The sequence below is a fragment of the Solea senegalensis genome, linkage group LG4, assembly GCF_019176455.1.
Source record: "Solea senegalensis isolate Sse05_10M linkage group LG4, IFAPA_SoseM_1, whole genome shotgun sequence".
Classification (NCBI taxonomy): Eukaryota; Metazoa; Chordata; class Actinopteri; order Pleuronectiformes; family Soleidae; genus Solea; species Solea senegalensis.
In genome coordinates this window covers 19,362,223-19,373,766 of record NC_058024.1, presented here as the reverse complement: position 1 = coordinate 19,373,766, position 11,544 = coordinate 19,362,223, and the positions used below count along the sequence as shown (strand labels likewise).

General features: G+C 41.5%; 1 protein-coding gene across 1 annotated transcript; it reads left to right on the top strand.

Moving 5' to 3' along the window:
• Positions 1-9,206: 9,206 nt before the first annotated feature.
• On the top strand, positions 9,207-10,345 carry LOC122768629 (potassium voltage-gated channel subfamily D member 3). Its single transcript, XM_044024741.1, has one exon. It carries the CDS (start codon positions 9,239-9,241, stop codon positions 10,343-10,345), a length of 1,107 nt encoding a protein of 368 aa, XP_043880676.1. The 5' UTR covers positions 9,207-9,238.
• The last annotated feature ends 1,199 nt before the right edge of the window (positions 10,346-11,544 follow it).

Genomic DNA, 11,544 nt, shown 5'->3' with positions numbered 1-11,544 from the left:
TACCTCGACTAAGACGACAACAAAAAAAACCTTGTACATCGCACTTATGACTAGCACTTCATAGTTTGATCTACTTGAAGCTCTTACTTACTTCTAGCTCTTATTTGTACCCAAATGTTTAAATGCACTTTTGTAAGTCGCTTTGGATAAAAGCGTCTGCTAAATGACATGTAATGTAATGTAATGTAACAAAGAGGTGACAGATGGCAGTTTGATTGACGCATCGCGATCCAATTAGTTTGTTCGGGCCGTTCAATCTGATTGGATGTTGTTTTTACAGGCCTGTCCGTTCCACAGCTGACTGACATTTTTCATTTTTGTGACAATGCATTAATTAATACAATAAAAATGCTCCAGAAAAATAATCTCCCACCCTACCTAAGACAATATTTGGAATAAAAACCCCGGGAATTGTTCTTGCAGAAAGTTCTGGGCTTTTGCTGCAACGTTAGCAGTGTTTGGCAACAGAATGTTACAGCTTTAAGTTAGGATGCTAACATGTTAGCATGTAGCTCATTAATATTCACAAAAAAAATACATGTTGATTGAGTAACTGATTGGTTGATCAGATTTTATTGGAATTTTCTGGAATAATATTGTGATTTTCTGCAAACTTGTTGTGCAGCCTGCCGGCCACCGAACACTCGTATACATCTGCTTCATTCTTTGATGTGTTGAACACATAATGAAGCAAACTCTTCTACAGTAACAATGTCACACCAGGAGAGTTCCAGCTGGGCCTTTATGTTCGCATGGCATACAGTAAATGCAGTCTAAAAAAAGAAAATATATATGTGATTTACTGAATTACGTTCTTCGAACAGCAGCCTTGGAATCCTTCCACTGTTTTCTTAGCTCCTTAGAGTTTTAATTAACACACACAACGATGACATTGTTGCTGCTTCCTAAAGGGCAAGGAAACATCATGGAAGAGTCAGAAAAAGGTTTTGTGTCATGCAGTCAAAGACATCACCACATGTGACAACAAAGAGCCACTTCACTGTCGGCCAATTACGGTGTGTGTGCATCCTCACAGATTCAACCTTTATAGATTTGACTCTGACCTTTAGAGCCCTCTATTATATTGCAGCTCAATTAAATTCATTTTCAGACATTGTGGCGAACATTTTGATTGCGTGCACTTCTCACTCGTAAGTTAAAAAAAAAAAAAGCACCAATAGGTAAAAGATTAGATTTCATGTATAATTTTGATACTTAATTTAACGCACATGCTGAGCATGTTAGACAAGAAAATGTTGTGCAGCTTTCTGTTCACCCTTTCAGTGAGACACTTACATGTGCTCCCCGCCTGGTTTGATTCAATTTTGTGTACTGTTGAATTTGCAATGATTTTTGATTTATTTTTTTGTGTATGTGTGTGTTGTTGTTGCTTTGCTTTGCTTTGCTTTGCTTTGCTGTCCAGATGATGAGGTTCACCGTGTTGGAGCCATTTCTTTCTAAGTGTCTGGGCTTTATTTTACACAACAAGCAGCCTGATGATGCCACTCAACTCTGCACTCGATCCATCATTTGTCTGTGTTTTGGAACATTTTCTCTGCAGCGTGACTCACACACATGTTGCTCTGTACTATGGTTTGTATTTTGGAAGTATAAGTGGAATTTCTAATTAATGCCACGGGCTTTCATCTCCTTTATCCACACCCACACTGTATATTTGGCTTTGTAGTCTGTCAGTCTGATGGTCTGCCTTTCCTTCTCTCTTTTAAGATGAACACTTTGTGATTTTTTTTACTCTAAATGATTCAGGCTCCACCGTCCTTCTATTAGCTCTGTCCTTTGTTATTTTTGCAGCCTCTCAGGCCCATGTTTTTCTAGCCATTCATGCTCTGTAATTGTTCAGAGGACACCTGTGGCCCATGTCTACCTCATTACTTTTACTTTCTTCTCTTGACGGTCACATCTCTTCCTCTCCATGAAGCCATTCTCTCTCTGTCTTTATCTCGCCTTCTGTCTATGTGAAATGAGAGTCATTATGGGCTCTTAATGCAGACAAAAGTGACTTATGCCTGCCTGCATTTCAAAATAAAGGTGTCAGTGTGTAGCTTGTGTAACTGGTTGAAAGATAATATTTGTAGACTGATACTTACGAGATAAAGAATGACATCAGACACTCCACAATTATAGATTCACTCATGATAAATATACAGTCAACTGGGGCTTGGCAGTTACATTGCACTCCGGTCTGTATTTGTATAGCGCTTCTCTAGTCTTGATGACCACTGTAGTGCTTTACACTAAATAAATAAACAAAAATAAGTATTTGTTAAATGAAAATGTTTCAAAAAGGCACAGACAGAGCACACCACGTGCTTGTGAGGTGAAGCTGCGAACAAAAAGGGGGGGAGCTTCCTGCTCCAGTGGCCATTTTATAGGTGGGCAGGGAAAGAAAAGGATGGCAGTGCCATCCTCAGGCAACTGAGAAACAACAGAATGAACAAATAAAACTAATAACACCAATTCCCATTCACATTCACATGCTGTCATCATCAGGAGCAACGTGGGGTGAAGCGCCTTGCCCAAGGATACGTCGGCATGTAGACCGGTGGAGCTGGGAATCAAACCTACAACCTTCAAGTTGAAAGACGACTCACTCAACCACTGAGGTAACTGTCAGTTACCTGCAAAATAAGAATTTATGCTATTTCTATTCATATTTAGAACCCTGGATTGTTTATTTATTTACAGGAACACTGACATATCATCACAGCATAAATCTGATGGCAAATATTTAAGCAGTTTAGTTCCCACTTGGTTGTTTTCCACCTACGTCTGTTGAGAGTAGCTCAATCAACATTTGTTTTAACTTTTAAATTCCTCGCTGTGTCCTTTTTAGAAACCTTATGTTGTAGCTTTTCTGACAAGCCTCCCACTGCTGCTGCTGAACACAATGTTACTGGCCACGAAAACAAGACCAACACCACCAAACAGAAAGATGCAAAAATGTACCCTGAGGGAAAAACTGTAGGTTTACTTGTGGATTCTCTGTGGGTTAATCCGTTTAAGTCAGGTCTGGCCAACCCGTGGCTCTCGAGTCGCATGCGGCGCTTTGCCTAGTTTGATGTGGCTCTTGCGTTCATATCAAATTATGTGTTTGTGGGTTGGTTTTTTTCACATACACGAGGAAAAACCTCATTGTTGAGTAAACAATTTGTGTCAAGTTCACTCTGAAAATGACGGGGAAAAAATGCACAGCAAAACGAAAATACGGAGATGAACACAGGAGTGTTTATATTTTTTTGTTGAACGAAATGGCAAGCTATTCTGTCATGTCGTTGTAGTGTGACACTTACAGTGAATCTGGCTGAGCAGAGGTCTGTGTCTGTGTGTGTGAGGGAGAGAGAGAGAGACAGAGAGAGGAATGGATGGGGGGATGTGTGCCCATGTGTATGATGTGGCTCTTTGCAGTAACACCGTAAAAGAATTGGCGTTTAGTCTCTGAGTGGTTGGCCACCCCTGGTTTAAGTGATGCTTTTCATGGTACATGAAGTCATTGTTGCCATTAGTGCAGCTTTAGACTTAAAATAATGAGGCCACCCTTATATATGCTTATATACGAGACTTTGTTGACATTTTCACGAAAACCGTAGAAGAATGAAGAGAGAAATAATCTTAGATAACTGTGTCTGACATAATGATGATCAAACCTCTGAATATAAGTTCTTATTGTAGAGAACTAATCCAATTCAAATGCCTAAATCAAAATGAGAAATGGTGCTGATAAATTGTAGCAGATGAAGACTGTATCAGGCCCTGTGCCTGTGTGGAATTTGTATGTGTGATGGGAATATAATTCACAAAGCCTGACTTTCATCCAATCATAGAGCCGCAGCCCCAGGTCCAGGATGAAGAAACACTCCCTGCAGCTCAGCTGCTGCTTATCTTCTGGTCAAATTGAATGATTAACCATTACAGTGAAAGATTTAAGGTAAACGATAAACAGTGACTGATTATAGCTGCATTCCTAAATGCAAATGCACCGCAGACCCCGGGGATTTGAACATGCCAGAGAAAGGAGTGTGATGATCAATAGCACAGATGGAGCTCTAGTGGCAATTGTCAGAACGAGGTGATATGTTTAAAAAAAACCAGAAAAACATTGATAAATAAAATCATAAATCTGCTGAAGACAATAAAAGCATCTTCAGATCTTCAACCACTTTCATCCTCTTTTTCCCAAGGTTCAATCACTCTTCTGCATAAAGGATGAATTTGTGCAGCCTGACATCTTCTGATTTTGATGTGGGTCCATGCATCAAGTGTTGTATACAGAATGTTCTCAGAAAGATATGTGGTAACAATACAGGATGCACTTTCAAAAGAATAAGAAGAAAAGACATGTTTTCATCCAGGAGACTCCACAGCTTTGGTGAGACCCCAGATGCAACAAACTTCAGTCCCTTTGTCAGAGAAACCCTGCAACTTAAAAAATGTCCAAGGACTTAAATCATGAATATTTTACATGACATGCCAGAGCTTCATCTGAGCATCTGAATTTACTGGAGTCCATCAATAGCCTATCTGTCTCAAAACCCAGGCCACACAGCATCTCCCTCTCTCCCCCTCTTCCCTCTCAAGGCACAAGGCCATCCATTCAAAGACCTCTCTCTTCCAGCCTTAGCTTCCCCCTGAGGTGCTTATATACAGGCTGTGCTTCCTGGGATTGAAGTGACTGAGGCAAAGCTCGTTGGGCTTGTTGCTTCATCTGCTCTGATTACAAGACTCCATATGGCTTTGTGTGACACCCACTCCAGATGATGACAGTTTTTTTTTTTTTACAGCGAGATGACGAGCCGTGGATTTTTCATTATTCATTTAACACCAAGTATATAGGCAGTGCAATTGCCGCTGCTAGTTTTCAACCAACGCAGTTGACATTTTTCACTCCCCGTGCCCATGTTGTGTCCGCTCATCGCTGCACCCGTGGGAGTGTTGGTCTTAAAATGTGGTGTGGTCATGTGGTCAGCCGCATTATTGACACACTCACATGGCACGATCATTTGTCATGCTTATTTAAACAGCACATTGCAGTAGATGTACATCTGCATCTGCACACGTACACTCTCCTCCCCTTTCTCCTTAATTATGTGGGTTTAATATCTGTGCAATTCTTTACCCTGTGGAGTCTGGAGGAGTTGTTGATGGGACTGAGGATTGTTAGAGGGTGGAGGCAGTGTGTCCTCCAGGGACCACATACCTAATAGTGTGGGGAGGGGGTTGCTGCTGCTGGGGCTGTGGCACTTTTACGCACAGTCTGTGCATGACACAGGGCACAGACTGTGTACTGCACTGTGTACTGTGTACCAACCTGTAGATGAACCTCAAAAAACAACAGATTTTTGCTTGAAAATACAGCTCAATAAAAGTGAAACCCATTGTTTTTTTATATAATTACAGCTTTCAAACACAATCCAACATATAATAACACATTTCTAAATACACATACTATAATGGTCATGGATTTCCAACCATAATCAGGGAACTGCACTGGACTACTCATACAGTTGGGGTAGCCTGGTATATACTTTGTTTGTATTAATTACATTGAGCCTTTTGAGGACTAAAATTCACTAAAGCATAAAAAATTATGTATTTACGTTATATATTTCATCAATAATAAATATTGTGTTACCTAAGGCTGACAAGTCCTCACTGTGTTGTACAATCACTTGACCACCTTTTATGATTTCATTCCAGTGCTTGTATTTCACTCGTCCTGTGTTCATGTTTTTTACTACACACTGGAGTAATTTCAGTATGAGTTATTTGTTTTGCCATAATGTTTCTTCACCGCTCTTGTATGTTATGTCCCTGCTGCATAATTCTACGTTTCGAGATTTACGTCCTACGCCAATGTTAAGAGCTAGTGTGAGATGAAGCCTTTTATGTGTTGTGGAAAATAAGGTTGTTGAAATCAGCAAGTCGAGTAATTTGCAGAGTTTTTCTCCTGACTTTCCCTTAAATTTGCTTTAAATTGCATGAAGTTGTGATTAATTTATCAAACATATCTCTTGGAAGTGTCTGGTTTACCAAATCTCAGCTGTGTAAGATTCTTTTAAGTTGCAAAACACATCTACTAAAGTTTGTCCGGCCTTTTACTTGAGATTTATTAAATAACACATGCATAAAAAGATGTTGTGATTCATTAATTAAACATACAGTACATCTCTTGGAAATGATTGGATTATTCATTCAAAATGTTTTTGATTTTCAGGAATAGCAGTAAAAACAGAAACATTATCAACTTTTTTTTCCGAAGGACATTTAAAACACAAAAAAACAGAGTTGACCAAAGTAAAAGGTGCAACAACAAGGCATAAAACATAAAACATCATGAAAGCAAAACTGTAAAATGGTAAAAATTCATTTAAATTACATTTTCATTCTGAATTGAAGGCATTAGAGAATAGGTGGGTATTCAAAAGTAATATAAAATTTTCAGTAATGGGGCAGATTTAATATCAATGGAAAAATCATTTTATGGTTTGGGGGCAGCTACTGAAAAGGCTTGATTGCCCCAGGTTTTTGGCCAGGTTTTAGGCTCATCTAAAGCCAACCAGTTATTTGACCTCAGAGCTCAGGATGGCGTGTGAAGATGAAGGTAATGTAGTGCCATTCCAAGAAGAGCTTTAAAAATCAATCCTAAAATGAACAGGAAGCCAGTGGAGGGAGCTCTCTTCTTTTTCCAGTCAGAAGGAGAGCAGCAGGAGACATTGAATAGATGACTAGTCTAAGTCCACATACAAAGAATAAGAACAATCCAGCTGTGATCTTATAAAAACATGGATCAATCTTTCTAAAACTTTGGGGAACTTGTGGATGTAGGTGTAAGACATGTTTTCACATCATCAGCAAAACAATGGAAAGATACTAAATGTTGAAAAGAGGATTGGGCCTAAAACAGAACCTTGGGGTACACTACAAGTAAGGGGGGCAGTCTCCAAGGGATAATCCTCTATATGCACAGATAAGCTCCTATCTGTCAGGTAGGACTGGAACCACTTAAGTGCAACACCTTTTATTACCCGCACACTTTTCCAGACAGGATAGAAGGATTGTGTGGTCAACAGTGTGAGTGTCCAATTTACCTAATCCCCAGTGATGAACCAGTCACAATCAGATCATTAAAAAAGCAATGATTGATTACATGTCTGTAACTGAGAGAGAACTACTTTTTCCAGGACTTTGGACAGAAATGACAGTTTCGTAATTACAAAGGACATAGTTTTTGAGGCTGGAACACAACGATGTTTATCAGTGAAAGAACTCCTGACCCGACAGTATCAAAGACTTCCTTAAGGAGACGAGAGGGGATGCTGTCCCCTCTGACACACAGGAGATTGATATGAGTTTTAACTGGTTTAGAACAGCTGAGCACAGAGGAGGCACAGAGGGGTCTGGGTAAATGGGCATGTTCAAAGAGGAATGAAAGACGGCAACAATTTGTTCCCAACGGTGTCCCCATTTAATAAGTTTGGGAAACACTAGTTCGCAGTGTATGCCGTTGGAGTTACTCCAACCATGACGGTGTTAAGAAAGTCAATTTGCTGGTTGCTCATGCTATGAGTGGAAATAAATCCCTGATGACTGAAACAGAGTCAAACACATCTAATGAATATGTGTTATATAAAGGTTTAATAAAGTTTTAAGGGCTAGTCTTAGTTCCAGCAGTATTACTGAGAAACTTTTCCCCACAGGATTAGACTAAAAAGCCATTTTCCCAAAAAAGAAGTGTTGCAAAATAGAACACAGTGACCTGTAGCTGTATGTAGCTGAACCTTGCAGACTGAAGAAAATTAGATTTCTTGCGAGCCCTTCAGCCCCACATCAGTCCTGTCATGGGGGGGGAATGAAAGTAAAGTATTGTATTTCTCAAAAAATATAACAAGTTAAAACAAAATGCCTTTTACAGTAACGAGTAAGGTTTCTCGTGGCAGTGGACGTGGATTCAGTGACTGGAATCTTCTGTATCGCTGAATCCCACCGTCCCCTTGCTGTTGTCTAAGAATGCAGCAGTAATAGTAGTGGATGCAGCTGAAGTGACAGTCTGAGTCTGTCACTGAGGATGCAAAGTGCGGCAGAGGGAAGGAGGGCTGATGACACACGGCTGCATGGCACAGTGAGAGAGACGCGCAGTAGTTGTATTCTGTGGCGCTGAAGGACGCGCGCGGCTCCTCTCCTTCCCAACCGCACTTTGCAAACAAAGAAGCCACGATGTAGATTCACTGCTGACCGTTTCCTCAGAGACTGATTGAAATCTGCTCCATCGCCTGCGCTCTGGCGCTGCTGCTGCTGTGCGCGGTGCAGGAGGAGTCCACCGACCCAGGAGGCAGGAGAGGAGGAGAGGAGCTGCACGCTGCTGCCTCCTCGCGCTGGATGGATCCACCCGAGCTCGACTTGTCTCACCTCTCCCTCAAGACTCGGGTCTTTATAGAAACTCCTGTTTCTGTTCGGAAGAAAGCTTGGATTGTTTTTCACTCCTCTACTTTTATCGGTGAGCGATTTTTTTTCCCCATTTCAATTCATTGATTTTATTGTCTTGTCTTTTTTTTTTCTTTAACAAAAACAAGGGCATTTGTTGTAGAAGTTAGATTTTCACTCTCCCACAGTTTTCTCTAATACGTGCTCAGCATTTTCCATATAGATGCAAAATGGAGCATCACCCTCTTAATCTCTAATCCCTTTCTTAAGATTCAACAGGTCTCCTGATGATAAGTTATGTTTTGTGGTTGTAGCTGATGTTATTAAAGATACATTGATAAACCACATCATGTATTCACTGTACAATGACCTGCAGCTATTTACGTCTTCAGCAAAAACAAATGGGTTTGTCTTTTTTTTACTCTGTGACTGTTGAGTTGCATTTGTAAACTAAACTGTTGTATAAACCAGTAAAATGCTGAGTATCTTAGTGCTCCCCCATCCAGTTGCACTCAACTACAACCTCAGAACCCGATGACATTTCCAGACGGTTCTGGTAGATTTAAGCTGGAGGCGGCTGAAGAGTGAAAATCTGATTGAGGGGCAAACTCATTCACAACTCAAAATGTAACATGCTGCTCCCCTCATTAACTATGATTGGCAAACATTGAACATACTTGTCTGGTGTGCCCCTGTTTTCAGCTCATTGCTATTTACTTTTTCAGATGCCAGTTCATTTTTAGGAGAACCGAGCCTGGTAAGGTAAGGAAGACTTGTCCTTTGAAGACTCTGTTTCACAATGGCAACAGGCGTAGCAGCGTGGCTTCCTTTCGCCAGGGCAGCAGCCATTGGCTGGATGCCTGTTGCCAACTGCCCCATGCCTGTTGCCCCGAGAGACAACAGTAAGAGACAGGACGAGCTGATCGTCCTCAATGTCAGCGGTCGTCGTTTTCAGACCTGGAGAACCACTCTGGACCGCTACCCGGACACTCTGCTGGGCAGCACTGAAAAAGACTTCTTTTACAATGAAGAAACCAAGGAGTACTTTTTTGACCGGGACCCTGACGCCTTCAGAAGCATCCTCAACTTCTACCGGACAGGGAAGCTCCACTATCCCCGCCACGAGTGCATCTCAGCCTACGATGAGGAGCTCACCTTCTTCGGCATCATCCCTGAGATCATTGGCGACTGCTGCTATGAAGAGTACAAGGACAGAAAGAGGGAGAACCTAGAGCGGCTGCAGGATGATCAGGAGGAGAACAAGGACATGAAGCTGCCCAACATGACCTTCAGAGAGACCATGTGGCGAGCGTTTGAGAACCCCCACACCTCCACCATGGCCCTCGTCTTCTACTATGTCACTGGCTTCTTCATTGCCGTTTCGGTCATTACTAATGTGGTGGAGACGGTTCCATGTGGTTCCACGTTCAACCAGAAGGATATGCCATGTGGTGAACGCTACACTGTGGCCTTCTTTTGCATGGACACTGCCTGCGTCATGATATTCACAGTGGAGTACCTGATGCGCTTGTTTGCTGCACCTAACCGCTGCCGCTTCATGCGCTCTGTGATGAGCATCATCGATGTGATGGCCATCTTGCCGTATTACATCGGCCTGGTGATGACCAACAATGAGGACGTGAGCGGCGCCTTTGTGACACTGCGCGTGTTTCGAGTGTTTCGTATCTTCAAGTTCTCGCGCCACTCGCAGGGCCTTCGAATCCTGGGCTATACACTGAAGAGCTGCGCGTCGGAGCTGGGCTTCCTCCTCTTCTCTCTCACAATGGCCATCATCATCTTTGCCACAGTTATGTTCTATGCAGAGAAAGGCTCCAGCTCCAGCAAGTTCACCAGCATCCCAGCTTCTTTCTGGTACACCATTGTCACCATGACAACACTGGGGTGAGTAATGGATGTACACACACCTGATGCGTGCACACACACGCGCACGCACACACAAACACACGTGCCCTCCCTGTATTAATACAGAACAAAAACAATTCATTTGCAATGTTTATACATAGACAAGACATAATTTCATACAGAAATAATGATTTGTAAAAAACACTATGAATTTTAAATGGGCATTATGACAGCCTGCCCACATAACTAAGTACACTGCTGCCAGTGTGAGTAATGGTGTGCAGTGGAGCATTTGTCTAGCACAAACACTTGTGGCTTTTTACTGGCTTACTTAGGAGCTCGCCATATTCAGAGACAATGGTTTAATGGATATAATACATCAACATGCATCTGCAAATTACAATAGGTATCAAAGAGATGTATTGATGCCGCACAGGCTTGTGTGTATTTCAGTCATTCCATTATTTTGCTATTGAATTTTGCATTTTATTTTCAGAAGTAGTGAACCAGGGACGTGTGTGATTAGTTAATTAATTGTTGCCACCCTTGCTGTTCAGCAGCTGGATTACCTGCTTGTTAAAATTGGTGTTAATATGTTATAAATAGAGGTTTGTTGCTGCATCAAGGGTATCACAGAGCCACGCTGTGACCTTGGGAGGTGACAGCAACCTTCCTGCCATGTTAATTCTCAGAAACCAGCCATGTGAAAATTGGGTGGATGAACCAGCATGGTTGAGTGATTGATTTTGTTTGCCACATTAAAAAAATAGTCTACAATAAAATACAGTACTAAAAATATGGTCATCAGGATAATGCAACAGTGTAAAATGGCTTATTGCAACTGTGGACCCGAGGGACAGGTTTGGCAGTACTTTGTTCTTGATAATGGAGAACAAAACAAGGCTGTAACTGGCATGTTACTACCAGCACATGAAGAGTAAAAAGAAAAGAGGGATGCCAGTGATGGCACAGGCTTTGTTAGTCACATTCTGTAAAGCAATATGACACGATTTACCAACAGATGCTGTCATCTCAACTACCCTTATATTTTTCCCGACAGCGTTTTGTTTTAGCTCATTGATTAAATTGTGAACAATTTAACTTTTATCAGTCCCCAAATTTAAATAAAAAAAAAACCCCGCCATGATTGGTCAGCCAATGCACAATACATATTTTTCACCTTTCTACCCTTGTGCATTTTAGTGACACAACTCCTTATAACCTTTAGAAGAAGAGTGGTTC